We start from the raw sequence: 24,291 nt of genomic DNA, 5'->3' as shown, positions 1-24,291 counted from the left end.
TTCTTACCGAGATCAACCCAACTCTTTGGGCTCTTGATGCACTCACTCTCCCCATACCTTCTAAGATTCTGCATTGTAGATCATTCCTACCCGCCCCCCTTCCTGCACCTCCCCATCTTCACTCTCCCAGTCGTTGTTTACTACCACAAACTTGCCTAGGTCTTCCCCTTCCTTTAAAAACAACAACAAATCCCTTTAATTTGACCTTTTTGTTATTGTTTGGCTGTTGTTCAGTGACTCTTCACGATCTCATTTGAGGTTTACTGGAGTGGTTTGCCCTTTCCTTCTCCAGCTCATTTTACAGATGAAGAAACTGAGGCAAACAGGGTTAAGTGACTTGCCCAGGGTCACACAGTTAGTAAGTATCTGTGGCTGGGTTTGAACTCAGGAAGATGAGTCTTCCTGACTTCAGACCTGGCACTCCATCCACTGATCCGCTATGTTACTACCTAACTGCCCTCTAACTTGACCTTACAATCCATTTAAACTATTGAGATTTATGTATATGTATGTGTATATATATATACATATATATATGTATGCACACACACACACACACACACACACACACACACACATAAAAGAAATAATAATATTTAACAGTGCTTCTACAATGGTTCTGTTATCTCATCACCATGAGTACTACCTCCAATAGTCATAGGTTCTCAGCCCCTAGGGGGTTCTGGAATAATCTAGGGGGGTAGATAGCAGCCTCATATACAATTGGGGGGATGTTGAATAAGAATTAGGGTTAACCTAGCCTAAACCCAAGGGAACACTGAGTAATTTTTTTTGAATGGGGGTGGTAAGCCAAATAAGTTTGGGAACCTCTGGATCATAATTCACCCCTCATCCCATGCAACTCTTAATTGTTGCTTTCCACAGATCATCTATAAGGAGCCCATCTGCCATCCCAGAAGGCCTTCGTCCATATTTCTTGACATCATGCAGACAGCATCTGGGCTGTCATTCTTTACTCTCATGAGACCTGTCCCACTTACTTTTTTGATCATTCATTTCTCCGATGACATCATTTATAGTGATTCTCCTGCAGCCTACTCACATCCACCGTGCATCTCTTCATCTCCCTTTGTGTATTGTATGATTTTGATTCTTCGAAGGTCCTGGTGCTCCAAGACTCTTAGCCATTATAGTATCACCAAAAAAATGTGAGTTAAAAAGATAGACTTTTGTCGCGGGGAGAAACTTGGGCTCATTAAAAGTACTGCATGGTTTCCCAAATGCAATCTAGCCTACTATCTTCCTCCTTCTCAGCCCAGTTCGTTATTAATAACAGCTGACATTTACATAGCACTTTAAGGCCTAAAAACTACTTTACTTGTATTATCTCATTTGATCCTCAAAAAAAAACCCCAAAACCTTGTGAGATTCCCCCTCTAGGTATTAGTATCCCCATTTTGCAAGTGAGGAAACTTAGGATGTAGCATTCTCTCTCTGTCTCTCTCTTCAACCCTTCCCCCCCCCCCCCCCCCACGAATCTCACACTCCTTCCATGATCTGGAGTGGCTTTGTAATCTGTCTTCAGAACCTACTTCTCTACAGAAACTGCTCTATTGATGGTGCCCAATAATCTTTTAACTGCTAAATCCAGTGGCCTTTTCTTGGTCCTCAGTTGCCTTGGTATAACAGCAATGTTGCTCGCAGCTGCTGCGGCTGTGTAAGACCAATAGCACCAGCATGCAGAAGGGCTGCTAACAATGGTTCTTTGATTTGCTTTTCTAAGGAAAAAGCAACTTGAAGGGGTTAACAATCTCAGTTTAATTAAACATGCACATATCATTCACTTAGTTCAGGGGGGAAAGATCAGCCCTCTGAACTTCAAGGCAAATACAAACACAAATTACAAGCATACATTATAAACTGAACTAATAAGACAAACCAGTCTATCCATGAGCAATACATAGTTACCAAAGAAGCACCAACATCTGTCTGGGTTATCAAAGCCAGGGGGTCTGTTTCAACAGCTTGCCCAGAGTCTCGTTACCCATATTCTTTCAATGAGCGTGTCCCCAAAAGTCAAATGCTAACCTTCCAGTACATATACCCTGTTCAGGACTCTGGGGGCTCGAGGCTCACCATTTAGGATGTGGGAAACCAAGGTGTGGGAAAGCACCACATCATATACAAATTGACTGCCCCAGTGCTGAGATGCATCCCAAGACAAAAGATCCCACTTTACCTGCCCCATTCAAACAAAGGCCAAGACTCATTAAAGGCACTTGATTGCCTTAGCATCCCAAAAGAGAACAGCAAAAAAATCCTTCCCTGATTACCATTGCACTTGGCCTCTCTGCAACTTTTGATACCCATGATTCTCCATTCTCGCAGACACTTTCTCCTTCTTTTACTTCCCTGGTGCTTTGCTTTCTGTTCTTTTACATGTCTGACCTCTTTTTTTTTCTCCCAGTTTCTTTTGCTGGTTCCTCACCTTTGCCTTGTCCCCTAAGTGGGAGTGTCCTTCAAAGCACTATTTTTGATCCTCTTCTGTCTCCACATTCTCTCCCTTGGTGACTTCATTTGTTCCCAAGGGTCAATTATCATTTCTATGCAGATGCCTCAAATCTCAAATTCAGCCCTAATCTCTCAAGTCCACATATCTCTGTGTGAATCTCTACATCTCAAGTTCATTGTGTCCAAAACTAAACTCTACCATCCTCCTTGAAGCCACCCCTCCCCTAGACTTCCCTTCATATTTCTGTTGAGATTAAAGCCATCTTTGCAGTCATTCATGTTTACCCCTCTGGGCTATCCTAGGCTCTTCTCTCTATCTCTATTGATTATACCTCCACCACATTTCTGACATTTGTCCCATTCTCATAAATTGCTTGGGCACCTCCCTGGTTCAGGCCCTTATCACATTATGGCTTCTACTCTTGTACCAATTGGCATTCCTGCTTCCAGTCTTCCTCCTCTCCAGTCCATCTTCCACATTCCTGTCAAAGCATAGTTCTAACCATGCCACTCTTTGCCTCAAAAGCCCACATTATCTCTAGAATAAAATCTACACTTTTCAGCCTGGTGCTTTAAACCTCCAAAATCTAGCTTCACTCTACCTTTCCAGTCTTATTCCACATCCCTCACCTCCACACACTCTGCAGAGTGGCCGCTATGCCCTGGACTCGGCATTCCATGGCATGGTGAAAAGAACACTGGTCCTGGAGGTAGGGACTGTTGCTCTGCCATCCTGTCTGACTCTCCATGATCCCATTTAGGTTTTTCTTGGCAGAGATACTGGAGTGATTTGTCATTTCACTCTCCACCTCATTTTATAGATGAGAAAACTGAGGCAAACAGGGTTAAGTGACTTGCCCGTGGCTAGTAAGTGTCTGAGGTCAGATTTTAACTCAGATCTTCCTATTCCAGGCCCAGCACTGCCTAGATGGACTCAGATTAGCCATAAGACCTAGGGGACAGAGATAATTCGAGGGCCAAACCAGAGGTTCAGGCAGAATAGTCCCAGGGTTCAGTTCAATTTGGGATCCCAAATCTCTACTGGACCTCCCAAGAGGAGACCCATCCACATCCCCAATATTTGTGCAGAAATTGCATGCCTCCTCAAGGACATAGAGCCTGAAAATAATTTGGAGTATGGTCAGACTTCCCAGAGTCACAATGAATGGAAGTAGCGTCATCTTCTTTCTTCTCCTTCTTACAATCCCCCTTCAATTCAAGGCTATGCCTCCACATCTGGGTTGGTCACAGTCTGGCTTGTAAATTGGCAGAATTTCAGAGCTGGAAAGGAACTCAGTGGCCATTTAGTCCTCCCCATTCAGGGAAAAGAATCCCCATTTCAGTATTCCCAAACACTGGTATGTAATATACTGGAGGACCTCAAATGAAGGGGAACTCACTCCATTTTTGGATAACTCTTATTGTGGAAAACCGGTTTTTCCTTAGGTTGATTCTAGCTTTGCCTCTCTACAATGTCCACCTACTTCCTGTTTCCATCTTCTGGACCTAGATGATATGTCACACTATTCAAAATTCACCTTGCTTCTTTATCTCTAAGGCTAGCCTTCCTCCAGTCATTCAAGCTAGTATATAATATTACCACTTAGAATATACTGCCTCACATACTAAGCTCAGAAATGGGATCCTAAGAAGGCTTCTTCTCTTCTTTTTCTTTCTTTTTATACTGAGGTAGCTGGGTGGTCTCGTGGATACAGCAATGGACTTGGAGTTGAGGAGATCTCAGTTCCAATTCCAGTCTTAGACATTTAAAATCCTTGTGACTCTGGGCAAGTCATTTAACCTCTATCTGCTTCATTTTCTTCATGTGTGAAATTGGCACAATAAGAACACCTAACTCGCAGGGTTGTTATGAGGATTAAATGAGATCTTTGTAAAGCATTTTGCAAACATTACCACATCATGTTAATATGAGCTATTGAAATTATTTGGGGGAAGATTTTTTTTGATTCCTAAGAACTCCTACATCCAGTTCTATTAATCTTTCTACATATCTTCCCTTTTGACAGGCATTGTAGTTGCATCCCCATCTCGAGGTCAGATGATTCCAACCAGCCACTCCACCTTCTTCTGCAAGATAATGCATGTCCTACAAAATATTTTCATATCTGATTTAGTAGTGTCTGTTCAAGCTTGCTCCCTTACAGCACTGACCTTACACCCCATCACTTAATCTACCTCCTCATCCAGTTATTGTTCTTTCAAACATCATGACCTAAGTTTCCACTAAATGGGTAACAAATTACTTTGATCTCTTTTAAACTGAAATAATCTTTCCATACTCAACTACTGCACCCTGAATTTCTGCTCTATTTGAGTTATACCGGTAGTATTCCTGTATGGGCATTATAAATTCCACATTTTTTGTATAAATACTTTTGATCTTTTAAAATCACCTTAAAAATCTCACCCTGAGGGACTTTCTGTAGCTTGTTTTCCAATTTATTAACTATTTGTTTTGTTCATCAAAATCTCTCCCTCTCTCTCTCTTTTTAAAAGGAACAAGTAACAAAACAATGTTTAATTATTGAATGCTATGTAGCCAGCACCAAGTTAGGTGTTGTGTTGGGAATACAAAAGAAACAGACCTTACAAAAGAACATACAAAAGGATAACACCTTAATTCTTGCCCTCAAGGAACTCACAAGAATTAAATTCAATAAACAAATAGAAATTACAAGACAACATTTGTTCAAGTGCCAGATTATGTGTGTGGAACAAACTCGAAGGTCTGTAAGAATTCAGAGAATAGGAGAATTCAACGTTAGCTGGAGCAGTCAAGAAAGGTTTCATAGAGGAGACGACATGTGAGCCGAAACTCAACAGACAGGTAGAATGTGAATAGTCAGAAAAGGAGAAGAGAACATTTCCGGGGAAAGATCATGAGCAAATGTTCAAGGTAGGAGCAGAATGGGAGGAGAGGGGAGGGGAGGAAGCATGGCACAGTGGAAAGCATATCAGCTCTGGAGTCAGAAGACCTAAGTTTTTAAGTTGTTCCCCCAACTCCCACTCAGCAACTGTGTGACCTTGGGTAAGTCACTTACCCTTTTTGAACCCAGTTTCTTCATCTGTAAAATGAAGAGATTGGGCTAACTGGCTTTTGAGGTCACTAACAGTTTTTCTAGATAAAGGATCCTATGATTCTATTTAAGACCAGTCTTAACAATGGTACAATGGAGTATGCATGCTGGTTGGTAATAAAAGTCAGGATTGGATAGTTAGATTAGGTCCAGGTGATTGAGCACCTTTTGTAACAGACTGACAAGCGTAGATGGAATCAGATAAGGAGCCATTATAAATTCTTAAGGGCAGTTAGGTGATGCAGTGGGTGGAATACTAAGCCTGAGTTCAAATCCAACCTCACACTCTTAATAACTTAACCCTTTTCTGTGTCCTGAAGATGCAGTGGAGTCAGGAGGTCCTGAGTTCAAATCCAGCCTCAGATGTTTTCTAGTGATGTGACCCTGGGCAAGTTATTTAACCCTGGTTGCCTCAGTCTCCTAACCTGTAAAAGGAGCTGAGGAAGGAAATGGCAGACCCCTCCAGTATCCCTGCCAAGAAAGCCCCAAATGGGGTCATGAAGAGTCAGATGTGACCAATAGGATGGAACAACAACATGATGAAAGTGACATTTCAGGAAGAGTGACTAAAGAATCGTACACAGGGTGAACTTTACTCTGTTCCTACAGCTCACATTTTATAGTGCTTAAACATTTCTAAAGCAATTTCTTCCCAATAACCTGATACAGGAAGATAGTGCAAGTATTATCATTCCTACTCCATGAATAAGGAACCTGAAGCTCAGAAGAGATTGTTGCAGTAATCCGGGTGTGAAGTGATAAAAATCTGGAAGAGAAGGAGGAATAGAGAGGAAGGAAAGAATGCAAGAGATGTTTTGAAGCAGGAATAAACAGGACTTAGTCACAGATTGGATCTAAGGTATAGAGGAGAAGAGAAGGTCAAAAATAAACAAGGTTTTAACCTGGGATAAACCTGGGGAAATGTATCATTGATTTTCAGTTCGAAGGGATGTTAGAGGCCATTAGGTACAACCTTCTCACTTTACAGATGAGGAAACTGAGGCACAGAGAGGATGAATGGCTTGCCTAGCATTATACATCTAGTTTCTGGCACAGGATTTGAACTTAGGTCTTCCTAATCCCACATTCAACACTCCATCTACTACTCCATATTGCCTAATAATAATGGAGACATTGGCAAAAACAGAGCCCGTTTGTGTGAGGAGAGATGTTGAGCTCAGAATACAAATTATGTTCACATCAAATCTTAAAGATTTCTCTGTGATTCTCAGTGAAAATGTTGCATTGTGCTATGGGGCAATGAAAACTGTTTGCATTCTATCACATGGTTTTCCAAAGTATTAATACAAGATCTGCTCAGAAATCAACTCTAAAAGTATAGAACTGACATGAAATTTAGCCATAATAAAAACTGCATTAGGCATATACGTAAGACCTCAATAGTTAAGATCATTTTGAGGGAAGGTTAACCTGAGTTACTAAGAAGTCTGAGTTATAAGTAATTTTTTTCATAGAAATTTCTTTATTAACTCAGTTCTTTTGACTTTGATACTATTCTTATATTGGCATAACTATACCCAGGAAGTCAGCTTATAAGGCAGAAACATCTGTCTAACCTTTAAAGATCTTGCCATTAAAGGTGAGATACAGAGAGGCTAAGTGACTTGTCCAAAGTCATACGTTAAAGGTCATTGGCGCAGATCTTTTTTTAAAGATATTTTCAATTTTATTTTTAGTTTATGGAATAAAACAAACATTTCCTTAACATAGTATGATAAAAAAAAGATTATTGTACATGAAAGTGCAAATTCACTATGCACAACTTGCTATTCCTTTAAAATATACAACAAAATTATCATGTAAATTTCTTCCCCTCCCCTCCCATATGGCTACCATTAGACATATGCTATTTTGTTATTCCCAGGTACAAAGTTTTTCCATACTATAGAACGCACATAGGATTTGGAAACAGAAGGATTCAAATATAACTCACTTACTAAACTAAACCTTTGGTGCCTCTGGGGAGTCACTTAAACTTCGGTACCAAAGTCATCTTTGTGAAATAGGAGTCTGGCTCAATCATCTCTAAGGTCTCTACTAATGAAATTCCATAAACCTGTGTTGCCTAGTGGTGACTTTTAGGAAAATCTAATTATTAGGGAGATAAAATAAACTCTAAGTCACATCCTATTTGTTTCTATGTAGTGAATAGATATCTCAAAAGTGCTTGAGGATACTTCAAAATTGTTAGCTCTCAACTAATTTAAGCCTTCCCTCCTTCAGTCTTACCAAGAAAATATTCATTAAGAAGTAAACTTCAACCCAGTCATAGGCAAATTTGAAATTAGTAGTTTGAATTATTTACATTGAATGCAATACAAATAGATGCATTCCAAACCCTTATCTATTTTCATACTACAAGATTGTCCTAAAGTGGATTTATTTACAAACTAAATTATTTTCATTCCTGCTCTTTTGTCTCTTGCTCCTTTGTCATGATGGTGATACAGATAGATGCCTTGCATCTGGCTCTGCAGATTTGCTGCCTGCCGCAATGAGGTGTTAGGACAGGCTTAAACGCTATGCAAAAAAAAAAAAAATGCAGCTTACTAAAATTGGGTCATAGTTCTAAGTGGTTCTTAAATATTTCATTTTAAAATTGGTCATGTTTATATCTGCTAATTTTGTCTCTTTGGTAAGATTTTAACTGACTTTGGCATTTATTTTTAAAGCATTTTTATATCAAAAATTAACTGTGCATAAAGGATAGAAAATGGAAGTAGGTATGTTGTTTTCCTTGGCACATGGCTTGAATCACGTTTAATGGTCATTTGGAAATGTGTTTTCCCCAAGTCTCCTTTCATACCTATTACTGTTTATGGTTCTATAAACATCTGGGTTATATGCTAAGTCTCTGCCTTGACTTGTTTACTTTTTCTCTTTAGATGAAGACTGCTGAACTCAGAGTCAAAAGCAGAACTTTTGATAACTATGGACTTTACATCTCTTTCCCTTAGGCAACTTTAATATGTACTTAAAGTAGATCATAGTTCTTTTAGAATTGGAAGAGTCATCTGGTCCAACCCCCTCATTTTAAAGTTAAGGAAATCGAGGTCTGAAATTAAATGCTTGGCCAAGATTAAATGACTCAGGCAAGTAGCAGGTACCAGAACCAGAATTTACATCCAGACTCTGTGACTACAAATCCCTCATTCCTCCCAGAACACAAGTTACTGAGCAATAATTGCAAGTTCCTAGATCTGAAATAAAACCTGTTGGTGGAAGACCTTTATCTTCTAAGTCTAGTAGGGATGAGGAAGAGAAATGGGGCAGCTAGGTGGCACATTTAGAGTCCTACCATAGATAGAGCACCAGGTTTGGAGTCAGGAAGACTCACCTTCATGAGTTCAAATCCGGCCTCAGATATTTACTAGCTGTGTGACCCTGAGCAGGTCACTTCACCCTGTCTGCCTCAGTTTCCTTATCTGTTAAATGAACTGGAGAAGGAAATAGCAAATCACTCTGGTATCTTTGCCAAGGAAACCCCATTGGGGTCACAGAGTCAGAGACAACTGAACTACAAGGGATAGGAATAGGGACTGGACCTGTGGTATCATTGCTATGGAGAACTGCCAGGTGAGAAAACTCTCTCTACCAGTGCCAATCCATACCTTTTTCTGTAGCTTCTGATCATAGAGTTACCTTAACCATTGAGAGGTTAAGTGCCTTCCATTTTGTCACACAGCCAGTATTGTGTAGTAGATGGTGTTGAGGTTTAGGGGTGCTCAGGACCCCAAAATATCAACACACTGGGTCCTGCCCGATTGAATTTGACCCAAGCCTTCTTTCAACTAAAGGAAAAAAAACAAAGTTTATTAAAGATATGCCAAATTGGGTAGACTGTTAAGGAATCTGAGCATTTGTGACACTTAAATTGACAAGCTGGCCAGATTGAATCTGAGCGCCTTCCTGGAGGCCAGGTGAAATTTATATACCGAAAGACTGTGGGAGGGATGTAGGGGTGGTTCTGGAGTGATGGGAAGAGGGATTTAGGAAGGGTCTTGAGGAGGAGTCTAAGAAGGATCTTGATAGGACTGGGGTGACTAGAGGTCAGACTCTAGAAACCAAGAGAATCCGATTTTGATAGGATCAAGGGTGGGAAGTAGCTGGAGTCAATCCAGAGGTAACAGACAATGGAGGGCTAGGCTAGGTTAAGGATAGCAGAAATTTGGGCCTAGGGATAAGGGAAGGTTTATGGCCTCAGGTGAATGCCAGATCAAGTGGGAAGATTCAAGGAGAGTTCAAGCGGGTTCCCAGAGCCTGTACCCCATTATTGGGACTCTAACCCAAGTCTTCCCAGCTCTCAGGCCAGCTTTCTATCTACCATACACACCATGCTGCCTCTCATAATAATGAGGCAGAACAATATAATAATAGGTAGGATAGTGTTTTAAAACGTGCAAAGCGCTTTACAGATATTATCTAATTTTTATCTTCCTCCAAACCGTAGTAGACAAATTATCCTCAATTTACAGATGAGGAAACTGAGACAAATTAATTGATTTGCCCAGAGTCATGCAGGAAGTATTTGAGACAGAATTTGGACCCTGGTCTTCCTGCTTCCAAGTTTAGATCTCTAGCACCACCTACCTGACTGTTAGACTTGGAGTCAGGAAATCCCAAGTTTAAATCCTGCCTCAGACATTTGGTAGCTGTGTGACCCTAGGCAAGCCATTTAACCTCTGTCCGCCTCACTTTCCTTACCTGTAAAATGAGGAAAATAATAACACCTATGCTCCAGGGTTGTTGTGAGGCTAAAATGAGATAATATTTGCAAAATGCTTTGCAAACTTTAAAGCACTGTTATTAAATGTTATCTATTATTATTGTTAATAAATATCATTGCTTTTTCTGCTGGTATTATTATTTCTATACAAGCACAATATGCCTTTTTTAAGCTATCCCAGCATTCACCATTCTAAAACTTCACAAGAAATTTGTGGCCAGATGTTGAAAAACTTATCTTTAAATTTGTTCTTATCCTTTTTTTGTAAAGACTAGACTGTGCACTTATTCTGACATGACTAATTGCCTAGCCTCAATGCAGAAATTGATGCCAGCCAAGATGATTATAAGCCTAGTAAAAATCGTTGGCAATATCCCCCTGATGCTGTATGTTTATATTTCTGATCTGTATCGTTATGTAAGATACAAAAATGCTTTTGATTCTAATTCTGGTGAGCTGATTTTTCTCCACTTTATTTTGCCATTTCCAAAATATTTTAGAATCATAGTATCTTACATTCTAAGTGGACCTAAGGAGTTATCTAGTCTAACTTTCCACCCAGTGGAAAAATCCCATCTGCCACATCATGACAGATGGCATCCACCCACTGCTTAGATATTGATATGAGGCAGCCCTATATTCTTAAAGCAGCCCATTACATTGCTGGTCCTTAGAAATAGCTTCCTTATATATTATTTAATTTTATTATTTCCAACTAGCAAGCATTTATTTTTCTCTTCATCTTTCTCTCCCCTCCCAAACTGGACAACAACAAAAGAAAAAGAAAATCCTCATGACAAACGTGCATGGTCAATGGAAGCAAATTCTCTTATTGACCATGTCCAAAAATGTTGGTCTCATCCTGCATTTTGAGTTCTTTCCCTCTCAGGAGGTGGGTAGCATCCTTTATCATTATTGGTCTTCTGCAATCATGGTTGGCCATTGTATCAAAGTTCTAAAGTCTTTCAACATTGTTTTTCTTTATAATGTTGTTTTCATTGTATAAATTGGTTTGCCCACTTTACTTTGCATCAGTACATAGAGGTCTTCCTAGTTTCCTAGGAAACTGACCATTTCATCATTGTTTATGGCACAGTTATTCCATCACATACATATTCCAGTTCAAACACCTCTTTTGTCATCCTTGTAAATTTGAGAAGTATAAGGCACATACTGAGAGTTGCTTTAATTTTCATTTCTATAATTATTGGAAGAATTTTTTTCATATGGTTGTTGATGATTTGGATTTCTCCCTTTGAAAACTGACAGCCTGTATGCTTTGGCCATTTATCTATTGAGAAATCACTCTTATTATAAATTTCAGTCAGTTCCTTATGCATCTTTGAATGAGGCTTTTGCTCAGAGAAAACATTCTGCAAATATTTTCCCATTCACCTATTTGTTGTTCTTAATTTAAATGCACTGGTTTTGTCTGTGCAAAAACTTTTTAAATTTTATATGCTATAATCGAAATTGCCCATTCTTTTTTCTTTCTTCTCTTATTTGATCAGGAACTCTTCCCATATCCATAGATAAAAAAGTAACTTCTTCCTAGCTCCTCTAATTTGCTTATGGTATCACCTTTTATAGCTAAGTCATATATCCAATGGAAATTTATTTTCACTTCTGGTGTGAGAAGTTAATATATATGTAATTTTTGCTAAACTGCTTTCCAGTTTTTCCAGTAGCTTTTGTCAAACACTAGGTCCTTAGACCAGTAACTGGGGTCCACCCAGTACATTTTATAGATAAGAAACTAAGGGCAAGAAAGGGAAAATGACTTGCCCAAAGTCACAAAATTGGTTAGTGCCAAAGCCGAGATTTTAACTCAGGTTCTTTGACTTCAACTCCGTCATTCTTTCACTTGACTGAACTACCTTTATGGCCAACCCCTTCATTTCTCAGATGAGAAGACTGAGTGTCAGAGGAAACAATTGACTAGCTCCCTGTCACATATGTAGTAAGTAGCTGAAATTGGTTTTAGACTTAGCTCCTCTAACTCAAAATATAGCAAGCTTTTTCTACATCATTCTGACTCGATGTCATTTGACCATTAGCTTCTTTATAGCAAGGCCCATGATCCATCTGCCTTTGTATCTTTATCATCTAAGGGTTGTTGAATAAATGATATAGAGGGGCCCAGTGTTCCTAGGTGTCACTTTGGGTCCTTAGAAGACATTGGTTCCTTCTAGACTCTCTCATGGAACTGGAGGTTTGAGAAACATTTCCCCCAAATAAAACATATGTAGGACTTTTCCCACCTCACTGATGGATGTGCATGTGAAGGTCTGGCTGAAGCCTTTCCCACACTCAGTACTTGTGCAGTTTTTCTTTCATGTAGTTTCACCAGTGGATGTGCAGCAAGGTGTGGTAGTTAAACCCTTTCCCATAGTCAGCAAAGATGTAGGGCTTCTCCCCTATGTGGACTCTCTGATGGAAGTTAAAATTGGTCCTTTGGCTAAAATCTTTCATACAATCAGGGCATTTAAATAATTCTTCTCCTGTTTGTGTTCTTTGGTGAAACACAAGTGGACACTGATAATTGGCTGCTTTTTCCACAGCCTTCTCATCAATAGTGTTTGAGTCCCTTTGGCAATATTGGATAAGGATGATAGTCTTTCCAGCAATAACTCTTCTCCCATTTACCAAGAGCCTCTCTTACTTGGGATAGGTCTCTGTTGGTTGAGAATTTCCCTTTCCCCTCCTTTTTTGCAGGTGGGAGTTTTCCTGGTATGGTAGCACCCACAAGATTTTTCTGAGGAACAAAGGGGACATGGGGAGTTATCAGATCTTCCTTATAAACCCCTCTCCTTGCCCTCTGCTCTGGGCTCAAAGGGAGGTGATAGCATAGAGATCTCCATCTTGCAGTCCTTTCTCTTGAGGATTCTCAATAATGACCTTCTTCCCACAGTTTGGTTTGGCCCCTATCAGTATCAGCTCTTCTCTGACTAAGCAGAGCTGCCCATCCTTGGTCTCTTTGCCTCTGTCAATTAAGACAGTGAGATTCCATTTCAGAACAGAGATTCTAAGAGTACCTATATGCTCCTAGAATCCTTGTAGAGTTCTTTCTGCCTGGGATCCACTCTTCCTATGAGAAGCTCATAGCTTCATCAGTAAAGCTCAAATCTGTCAGGCTCATGGCCATGTATCCTACCTGACTCCCAGCCCTGGGCTGTGGCATCTTTACATCCAGGTCTCTAAGAAGCCACTCCCACAGGTATGGGAAGGATCTTGGAGATCTCTGGACCATTTCTTCAGGCTCTTGGTTCAATCCCTCCCACAGAGTCAGAACTTCCTCATCATTCTTCAGCTGTCCTTCCCTCTCCTGGGCCCAGATCTCTCTGAGTAAGGGTGTCAGTCAGGTACTCCACTATTGTTGTTGTTCTTATTGTTCAGTTGTTTTAGTTGTGTCTGACTCTTCTTGAACCCATTTGGGGTTTTCTTGGCAAAAATACTGGAGCTGATAGCCATTTCCTTCTCCAGCTCACTTTTACAGATGAGGAACTTGGACAAACAGGGTTCAGTGACTTGTCCAGGATCACACAGCTAGTAAGTGTCAGAGGTCAGATTTGAATTCAGTCTTCTTGACTCCAGGCCGGGCGCTTTATCCACTATGTAACCTAGCTGCCCATTGCCGTGTTACCAGCAGCTATATAATTTATTCCTTAATCTGAATGCTTAGTTTCAGTCTCTAGGGATACAGAGCTTCTGAAGCTAGGCCAGAGTCTCTCAGGACCTTGTTTTCTTTCCTTTTGGAAACAATGCTGGGAGGTTTTGGGCTTAGGGGCCTTTGCACAAGAAGCCTCCTTCTTCTCTTCTAACTCCCCTAATAGGAGCAGTGCCTTAGCTTTAGGTGCAATGACCTCTCAAAGAAACCTCCCTGGGTCTTAAGGCTTTATTTTCTTTTGTCTATCAGGCATGGTGATATTCCAACACCCTTGATCTCCCAGTAGTCTCAGCCTAGGAGCCTCCTCAGGTCCTGATTCTGTTCTCTTTAATCCTGGACTGTCCCATGGCATTGAGTCTCTTCCTTGCAGTTGGACTGTGCACTCCCACAGGCAGTTCCTAGACCAGCCTCTCCTGAAATAGGGTTTTACTTTGCTTTCCCCTTTCCCAGTACACACACATACACACACACACACACACACACACACACACTTTCTCTCTCTCTCTCTCTCTCTCACTCACCCTCTCTCTTTCTCTCTTCATTGTAGTTCAGAGAATCTAATTTGGAAAGGAGCCATAAACTTGGACAAAAATCCCCGCTACTCTATCTCTAACTACATCTCAAAGAAAATAGAATTAAAATCTGTCTTCTTGTGATGTCAACCCATTGTTCCAATTTGGTTCATTTGAATAGTTTATTAAATGTGTCTTCTAGTCCTTCCCTTTGAAACTACACAAAATAAGTCTGATCACTCTTCCAAATGACAGATCTTCAGACAGCTTCCACATCCACCACAGGTCATTTTTGTTTTAATTTTTTTCCCTCCAGGCTAAATAGCACCAGTTCCTTTTGTCTTCTTTCTCTTTCTTTGATTCCAACATCCACTGAGGCCATTTGGCACCTTCCCAGCTCCTGCCCTTTGTAATTTGTCCAGCTATGAAATGATGTCCACTAGCATGACATATGGGAGACACCAACTATGATAATTATATGGAGGTCAGATCTATAGTCTATACTAGCACTAAGTCTCCTACTATTGCCAGCTGCCATTAACTTCATTATAATCTATATTATAAAAGCAAAAGGACACTGACACCAAATGGAAAGGCACCCATTCTGAACATAATGACTGCCATCTGGAGTCCATTTAAACTCTGCTCTTCACAGTTGGTAATAAATGCTGTGATGCTTCAAAGAATCCATGATCTCATCGATGTGGGTACTTCCTTCTCTGGGACAGGTTGTCGGACACCTATGTCTTCCTGTCCTCAGACAGTTCTTAACTATGTCCTTCTCTAAATCCAAGATACTAGGCTTTCTTCTGTTCCTTTTACTATTTCATGCATACTGATGAAACAATCAGGCTGCCTTTCTGTTATCTCTCACTTTCATTATGTGACTAGTACATCTCTGTTTCCAGTCCTGCATAGAACTAAGAATGGAAAGAGACCTTAGACATTATCTAGTTAACCCCAACATTTATTTCAACAACAGCAGCAGCATTTTTTCAATGATGGCTTTTATATCGTTTCTTGTACACAAAGTCATTATTGTGACAGGTAGTTTATACTAACCATACAATTTTCTTTGTTACCTAAAATTGTGATTCTTCTGAGATGATGGTGTTCTATGAGCCTCAGCTGTATAGCATTCACTGGCAGAGTGTTTACATGTGCGGTTTCCTGAATGGGAAATACTGACCCCCTTCTAGTCAGTTCTTGGCCCAGCTCATTGTTCACCACTAGTAGTCTTTTCAAAATAGGTATACTAAATGGGTCACCCATCTAACTATATGTCATAATCTAGTAAATGAGCATTCTTTATCCACTTTGTTGTTTTTGTTGTTGTTGTTGTTGTTGTGAATAGCTAGGCTGATCTTCTTTGAGTGGTTGTGAATCTTATTGTTGAAACCCTCTCATGCATTTAATGTGCCTAAAGCAATTTGTGCAGTGTCATGTACCACAGGTATATAAAGTAATACATGTAGGTCCAAAACAATTACTATTACAATAAGATGATTATGAGTATTGTGTAGCATTTCTTTTGATGTTTGTCTTCCCATAACATGTAGTAGTCACTGTGCTTGCCAATTGTTTCCTAGTCTGACTTAGTCAGGGGGGTTAATGCCCAAGGTCTTTACCTATCCATGCATTAACTAAACTATCAATCCCCTGGGAAGACACCATTGAGTTCTTTTTGCCAATGGCCTCACTCTTTCATTTCTTGGTCTTCTAGCTGGTGTGAAACCAGGGGATTAACAGCACAGTAATTGTCTAGCATGATAAGTACAGCATGGATCAATGACAGATACTGCCTTTTCTCTCTAGAAGGTTGGGTATGATGGGAGTTTAATCTCTGATAGTTCAGTGTCCTTTTTCTTCCCCAATTGTTGCGTATAGGAAAAGAACACAAGAGTTTGCTGCCACCAGCACATACATATGTGCACGTGCGCACACACACACACACACACACACACACACTAAAGAAATGGACTTTTTGCTTAATCTCTTAATTTGTCTTGTATATAGTTGCCTTTGATCTGTTCCCTATAACACATATCCCTAAACTCATCTAATTATCCCATTTCCTTCCCCATATACTTCACCCCTTTTCTGTTAGAGGAATTTGTATAGCCTTGACTATTCAGCAATTGCCTGGTGCAGGTTTCAAAAGAGCCCTTTTGTCTTTGTTATGTCCTATACCATTCTGTTTAATTTATTCAGCCTCTTGTTCTGAAGGACTCTGGTTACTTCTCTCATCTTCATCCTGACACTGATGCTATGGCATTTCACTGCATTACATTAACTGATGAATAAGCATAAAGGGGTCTCTTAACCATTTATTGCCCAGTCACTTCCTTAGTTGCCACAAGAACCACCATCATCTGACCTATCTCAGTTTTCACTTTCCAGTCCCATAACTAATGTCTCCTAAACCTACATGTCAGGTCTTTAACTTTTCCTATTCAATCTCTCTTCCCTTCCTCCATCACCTCCCCCTTGGAGGGGCTGTGATATTTACCTACGAAAACTTTTAGCTTTCTGTTCTTATAAGATACAGTGCAGAAAGGCAAGTATTCAAAGTCATAACTGGGATTGGGAGTTCATATTTGAACCCTGCAGAAACCTTTGTAGTTCAAAGGATGAGCTGAGTGTTAGCAAAAACTGGTGAAGACAGAGTTCAGCTGGCTGGATCTTGATTTTTTTCCCCCTTTACCTGTTCTCCCTGGAAGAACTTGAAGCCCATTAGAAAAGTTTGAATTTTATTAATTTCAGGACAACAAAGCCCTGGTCCACTATGGTTGTAGTCAGTTTGGGAATTTAACATTTGGACCACAAGTTCTTAGCAAGCTCAAAAAAAAAAAGAGCACCTGTCACTACTATTTGTGGCAAAAGAATTGAAAAGTTGGCACTTCTTCCTCAGGGGCCATTTGTCTCCCCAGTATAAGAAGGTTTGGGATGGCCTGGTTGAAATGATCTGCGTAATAATAATGTCTGATCAGCCGTCAGCTCTTAATAATCAAGTTGCTTTGAGGGAAGTTTAGAGCCTACAGAGCCCTCAGACTGATTAATAAATGCATTCCTGCTTGTTGGCAGGAAGGGTGTTATTCAAAGCAGAACTTGCCATCCTCTGTCTCCCCCCCTCACCTCCACCCCAGCTCAGAGTTGCCTGAAGTGTTGCAACTTGGGAGAGAGAGGAGAAGATACAGGAAGGCTTTTTTGACATAAAGAAATAGAAATGTGCTTGTGCCATCAATTATAGCTTTGGGATGCTGGGCATCTGTGAGTAGATAGGGAAGATGAAAGGGAAAACTATGAATAACAGATGTGAGAGTCAACTGGATGTGTGGTGTGGCTATCCAGGGTGCTGTACTGTCTAAGCAGTCAAGGTACTGCATATTTTAAAAACTAGTCTAGCAACATGGTGATGTGCTCCCCACCCTTGCAAGGGTATGTATGTGTTTACAGGCAGGGGCGATGGTGTTGGTATGGAAAAGGAGATTAGTTTCTCTGTACTGACTCACCCTGTCAAAAACAATTGTGTGGACTCTGCTGGTCCTTGTGGCATTCTCTCAGCGTACCAATGTACTTGGGAAAGATGAAACTGTTTTCACATCTTGTTCCTGTGAAGGATGAAAAGTGAAACAAGTTTCATGGTGGATTAGTGCTCAAAAGGCCCTTCCATTCATCACTGTGTGTGTAGTTTCCCTTTTAATGCACTATATCTGCATGTGAGATGTTGGGGCGGTGGGGGCGGGAGGGATAAGTGATAAAAAGAATAACAAAACATGGTTTGTTTGTGTTGCCAATAAATAATTGGGATGCATGAGGAATCTAGCATTACCCTTCACTGAAAGATTGTACCACAAAGCTAAATCTTTTCCTTTGCTCTTTCTGCTTTGGCCAATGTATATCCAGGGTATCAGATTGCATATCGTCTTGCAACCAGCAGCCCCAACAAGTTCACCACTGTTGAAGTTGGCTCTACTGTCAGACAGTTCACGGCCACAGATCTAACTCCAGAGTCAGCATACATCTTCAGGGCATCAGCAAAGACAAGACAGGGATGGGGGGAACCTTTAGAAGCTACAGTCATCACAACTGAAAAGAGAGGTAAGACTCACAAGATCACGTTGCAAAGTTATAGACAGAATACATTTGGCAGATTTGTACTCTCCTTTCCTGAACTCATTCAACCTTTAGCTCTCTCTATTATATCATATCTTTCTATCCTATTCTAACTGCTACCTGCTACCAGGTCTTTTCATTCAATTGTCTTTTCATGTAAGTTTTCCTGACATATAGGTCAGCTAACAATGGCGAACCCAGACCAGGTAGCGTTCAATGCAATGTGGGTAGTTTCCTCAGATTTCACTGGTGCCATAAATCTTTATTTGTGGCTCCCCTCTCCCCTCCCCCCGAATGTCCTGCCATTGTCTCCTGTACTGGATATGCTCCCCTAAAAGGGTCAGCAGAGTCTGCCCTTTGGCCCAGATGTCCTTCCTGTTGGTCTTAATGCTGATCTTCCCAAAGTGAAATGTTATACAATGCTACAAGCAGGTTTCTATTATCCATTTCCACCTATATTATAATCCTATAAATGAGGCTTAACTAGAGCCCTCTGAAAGTGAGCAATGAGGACATTAACCGTTAACTGTCCTTGGTGTCTCAGTCATTTCCTTTCAGCTTTCCAGAACTATCATAAAATTAATACTTCTTATTATTGAAGATCAAGATTCCTGGTCACAACCAATGAACAAATAGATTTTATAAAATAATATTTTGGTAGATAATCTAAAAGGATGAGTGAATTAATATAGATCCCATTTACACTATAAGCTACAAGGTTAGGGGAGACTGCACTAAACCCAATATATTTGAAAAAGCAATTGGAGATGTTTAGGTCAAATCCAAACATTACTAGAGGCTCAAGTCACCAGATGTTAGGTTTCAGAAGAAAAAATATTTACAGAGCATGCTTATGTTTAAAAGGAAGATGTACTTGAAAGAAGGGAACTTCCTTTTCAGATTCTGAAAATGTTCAAATGTTAAGGCTTTTTGGTCCTCCTCCTTCCCTAACTATATAAAAATATGAGTCATTTTCACTCTGTGCTAATAAGTCACCCCTTTACATAATCATTTATGCACAACTAATATTAATTTTGACTGGTGCCTCAGTCAGAGAGCTGGCCTCCAAGTCTCTAAGACCTGGGTTCAAGTACTGTTTCTGACACATACTGACTCAGTGATCCTAGGCAAGTCACTCAAACCCTTAGTGATGCCCTGGACAGCTCTCTAAGACTGGAACTTGCAGAGGGGCTACCAGCCTGAATCGGATGTGGGTAGTTTCCTCAGATTTCACTGGTGCCATATCCTATCCTTGATATTAATTTATGCTGGACCCAGCGAAATAATTGGTGATTTATTTTGTTTTGTTTAGTTTTTACCTAATTCCTCAGTCCAAATTCCTCATCCTGGCATTTAAGGCCCTTCAAAATTCAGCCCTATCTTCTTTATTTCTCCAACTGAGTCCCTAACTTTTCATCTCCTAACTGCCCCCTCAATACACCCTACTCATTTCTTAGTCTCTGCCCATATTCATGCCTTGCTATCTGCATGCCTTCCTCTTTACTCATCCAAATCCTACCCATCTAGTGTCACCTCCATGAAGCCTTCCAGGCAATTCTAGCCTATCCTGATAGCTCTTCTTCCTTCCTGACCCCTCATTGCATTCTTTTTTATATTGTTCTCTGAATGTTTTCTGTATTTAAATCTCCTCTCTCCAATAGGACTCTAGGTTCCTCAAAGGCAAGGATTGTATCATAAGCCTCTTTTGTTTCCACTATAATCAGAAGCATGATGGTGAGCACATAGTAAAGGCTCAATAAATATTTGAAATGAAGGGTCAACATGCTGACAAATTTACTGTCTTCTATGATACAATAATAAAAAATATGAATTATCTAGAATTCATCATTGTCCTAAAAACCAAAAAAAATTTGAACCTTGAGGTAGAAAGAATTACAAGGAAAAGGCAGTACGTATTTGTGTATATTATATTGCAAACCCAAGGACATAAATTGTTCCATAATTACCTTGCAAGTTATCTCTATAATATATCACATGATTTTTCAAGGACAATTTTTCATTGGCCCATTAACTGGGTCTACTTTAACATCTTCTGGTTCTATTTTTAAAAGTTACTTGTATATTATCACTGATTACACATTAGACACAGAACGTAATTCCTTTGTAGACATTGCACTAACAGTATTGCTTTTCAGTTATTTGAGCATTTGGGGATAGGTTAAGCGTGAAAGTCTTGCTCTAACACCATATCTTCTTTGGAACTTATAGCTGCATTTCTCTTATAAGCAAGGACCCAAAAGGGTTGGAACTAAGCTCTCTATTGGCTTGCAACTAGGTGCCACTTCTATGGGTTAAAACTCGTCATCTCCCTGAGAGTTGGTATAGATCATTATAAATACTCAGCATTTTTTCATAGTAATCTATTAGGGAAGAAAAAAATGAAACCCATATCAAGAGCTTGGGATTGGAGTTTTGCCAAAGGGTTAAAGTCAAACTTAAGTGCATTAAAATGAATCATATCTGAGTGTTAGGTATTAACATTAAGACCTTTTTGATGTACTCTAATCCACAAACACCTGCCTGATGCTGATAGAACAGAGTGGTGGCTTACGCAGTTATAGCCACTCCCCTCCCCCAACCCCTGGTGATGTTAAGGAAACTTCTGGCTCCTGCATATAATTCTTTTAGCCCTCGTGGTTCAGCCAGAGAAAATTTGAGAGAAGTACCAAGCCACCAAGTAGGCATTTTGAGAAAGGGGGAAAGGAGAGAATGAAATGCTATATACAGACAGAGCTTCAGAGAAATCAGTTTCTGTGAGGTGTGTGCTTATGGAAACAAGTGCTGATTAAGTTGAATCGAATAGCTTCTCACAGACAAGTCACAGTGGTGTCGACAATCAATTGCTGCTTTATTACATGCCACCCATTTTAATCAGAATCAATAATCTTCATGATAAACAATTAAACAATTATTCCTCACTCTATTGAGTTTCTCTATTGAAATCGATGGGGTGAGGAGACATGGTGACAGGAGAACAGATCTATATTCAGATACCATGTCCTGGCATCTACAGCACCTGCATGCCCATTCTCCATCTCCAGAGAGATGGTGTAACACGCCATTACCCTGAAGAATTCCACACAATTGTTGGAACCAACTGTCTTAACTCTTTAGGTTCAAGTTAAGGAATTTGAATCAAAGATAATGCTGTGATGTGAATATAGTATAGTCAGACCTTTAGGAAGGAAGGAAGAAAGGAAGGGAGGAAAGAAGGAAGGAAGAAAGGAAGGAAGGGAGGGAGGGAGGAAGGAAAAAAGGAAGGAAATAAAAAGAGAGGGGGGAGGAAGAGAGGAGAAAAAAAGGAAAAAAATAACTGGAAGGTGATTAGAAATATAGACAGGTTTCTTACAGTCTCCGTTGTCACTCAAAGTCACTTGTATTTGATGTCCTGGTGTTGGGTAAATCTTTTATTGACTCTCTTCTGTTTTCCACCAGTAACTGGCTTGTCTCTGTTGAGAATGGAGTGTTCTAGGGGGAAGCAGGTATTTTCTAATCAAAGCATTTCAGCATCAGAGCTGTAGTCTTTCCAGAGTCAGTTATAAGGATGACTGCATGGGGTCATCTGTGTTTCATATGCAAGTAGCAAGCATTTTTAGTAGCTCTCATTATATCTACGTATAGTCGACCTATACACTTATATTGGACAATACAGAATAAAAATTGTTATCTGCAGAACAGGTCAGTTTCAGGTGGGAAGGATTCAAGATCAAGGATTCTGGATCTGCCTCAGTTATTCTTTGCTTTCATTTCAGACCGCCCAGCACCACCCAGACATCTTCTGATTCCTCAGTCAGAAGTGACCTCTAGGAGCCTACAACTCCAGTGGGTCCCTGGCAGTGATGGGTCATCACCAATACGGTATTTCACAGTGCAGATCCGAGAACTACCAGGAGGAGAGTGGCAAACGTACTCCTCGTCCATCAGCCACGAGGCCACAGCTTATGTTATTGAAAGGTAACACAAAGCATCACAAGGAGTCAGATCAGTTTAGTCATGTTGGTAACTACCTTCCAAGGGCAACTCTTAAAAATGGTAAATGGATCTGATTTAAGCGAAGTGGTTTATTTGATTAACATGAATCCTGGGATGGCACCTGGGTAGAGGGCAAAAATTACTGACTCTGGAGTTAGAGGACCTGTATTCAAATCCTGCCTTCATCACTCTGTATAACCTTGGGCAAATCACCTTACCTCCCTGGGTCTCAATTTATCCTTCTTTAAAATAAGGGTTCTGGATCATGTGGTCTCTGAGGTCTCCTCTCAGCTAGGGAGCTATAGGCCTGTGATCCTACCCCCAAGTTCAGTGCCATTGTAGTAGGTGATGGGAGTTGGAGAGAGCGTGGTATTGGTGTAGAAAGGCTTGTTAAAATGATTAACCATCGGCTTTTGTAAAGCACTTCTTGTCTGCCATGTATTTTCTGGCATTTTTGTTGTTGCTCCTGTTGACTTAGCCCTTAGAAAATATAAGATCTCAAATAATCAGGAAAACATTTATTTTTCAGACACATAGTCTTTAATATGACCCATGAAAACAATTCACAGGCAAATTGGAATTGTAGTGAAATGCATAGTATGATTTCATACCTGAACATCTTCCCTCTGGACCCTATGTGGGGAGGGGGAAAGAGGGGCTGGCAGAAACTGTGATTTCATTGGCATAGCGAACTTCCTCTAGCAATGCAGAAGATTTGTCTTAGGGAGTTACCTGGGGCACTGAAAGGTTAAATCAGTTGCCTAGGGTCTAGATTGTAAGTGTTAGAGATGGGACTTGAACCCAGATTTCTCAGACTTTAAGTCTGGTTCCCTATTGGTGGAAAGATGGAAGAAGGAGAAGGAGGAAGAGGAGAAGGAGGAGGAGGAGGAGGAGGAGGAGGAGGAGGAGGAGGAGGAGAAGAAATAATTTATAGAAAACTCCTCTGATGCCTCATTGTGGTATAAAAGTGACCCTGTATTCTAGAAGGTTATGCCACTGCAGTGCAAGTTACCAAGCTAGCAAGGCTTTGCAGTATGAACCCAGTGCCAGACAACTCTTTGAGCCTAGCTCTGTTCAGAGTGGGTCATCACAAGAAAGTTGGCCACCAGACCACAGCAAACCATGAAGCAGAATATTTATGTGGTGCTTTGTAATTTCCAAGACAAGTCCCCATATGTTTTCTCCTTGGAATCTAATAACAATTCAGTGAGACCGTTAGGATAGACATCATGGTCCACATTTCACAAGATTAGGAAACTAAAAATGCTCTGCTCCTTTGCCAGATAGGATTGCCTCTGATGTCCTTTGCAGGTTAAAAATTCTGGGATTCTCCGAGACTGTAAAAGTCAATTCATTGAAGCCATCCATTTTCTGCTCTTGTGCTAGAGTGTGAGATAGCAAAAAGAGCCTTGTATTTGAAATTGAAAGACCTGGGCTATATGGAAAGGTTCTGGCTCAGGGTCTAAATTGCTGTGTAACCAGGGACAAACCTCTCCATCTCTCTGAGCCTCATTTCCTCTTCCATAAAAATCAGTGGTCTGACTACATGATCTCTAAAGCCTCTTCAGCATTAACGTCTCAATTCTATGATTTGCCTAAAGTCCCTAAGGGTATTTGTGAAAGGGGAAAAAAAGAATCAAACCAAAACTGCTGAACTTTTTCTTCACACATTTCTGCTCATACTTT

At 40.3% G+C, this 24,291-nt stretch overlaps 1 protein-coding gene across 2 annotated transcripts in view; it reads left to right on the top strand.

Moving 5' to 3' along the window:
* SDK1 (sidekick cell adhesion molecule 1) overlaps positions 1 to 24,291 on the top strand; it is a 1,168,267-nt gene that overhangs the window by 993,403 nt on the left and 150,573 nt on the right. For both annotated transcript variants that reach the window (XM_036741470.1, XM_036741469.1), the window contains 2 exons: positions 18,403 to 18,597; positions 22,386 to 22,587. In XM_036741470.1, the coding sequence (XP_036597365.1) occupies positions 18,403 to 18,597; positions 22,386 to 22,587 (397 nt within the window). The remainder of the gene's footprint in view (positions 1 to 18,402; positions 18,598 to 22,385; positions 22,588 to 24,291) is intronic.

Source organism: Trichosurus vulpecula, chromosome 1 (assembly GCF_011100635.1).
Source record: "Trichosurus vulpecula isolate mTriVul1 chromosome 1, mTriVul1.pri, whole genome shotgun sequence".
Taxonomy (NCBI): domain Eukaryota; kingdom Metazoa; phylum Chordata; class Mammalia; order Diprotodontia; family Phalangeridae; genus Trichosurus; species Trichosurus vulpecula.
The sequence above is the reverse complement of the archived record's forward strand: the minus strand, read 5'-3'. Positions and strand labels throughout refer to the sequence as shown.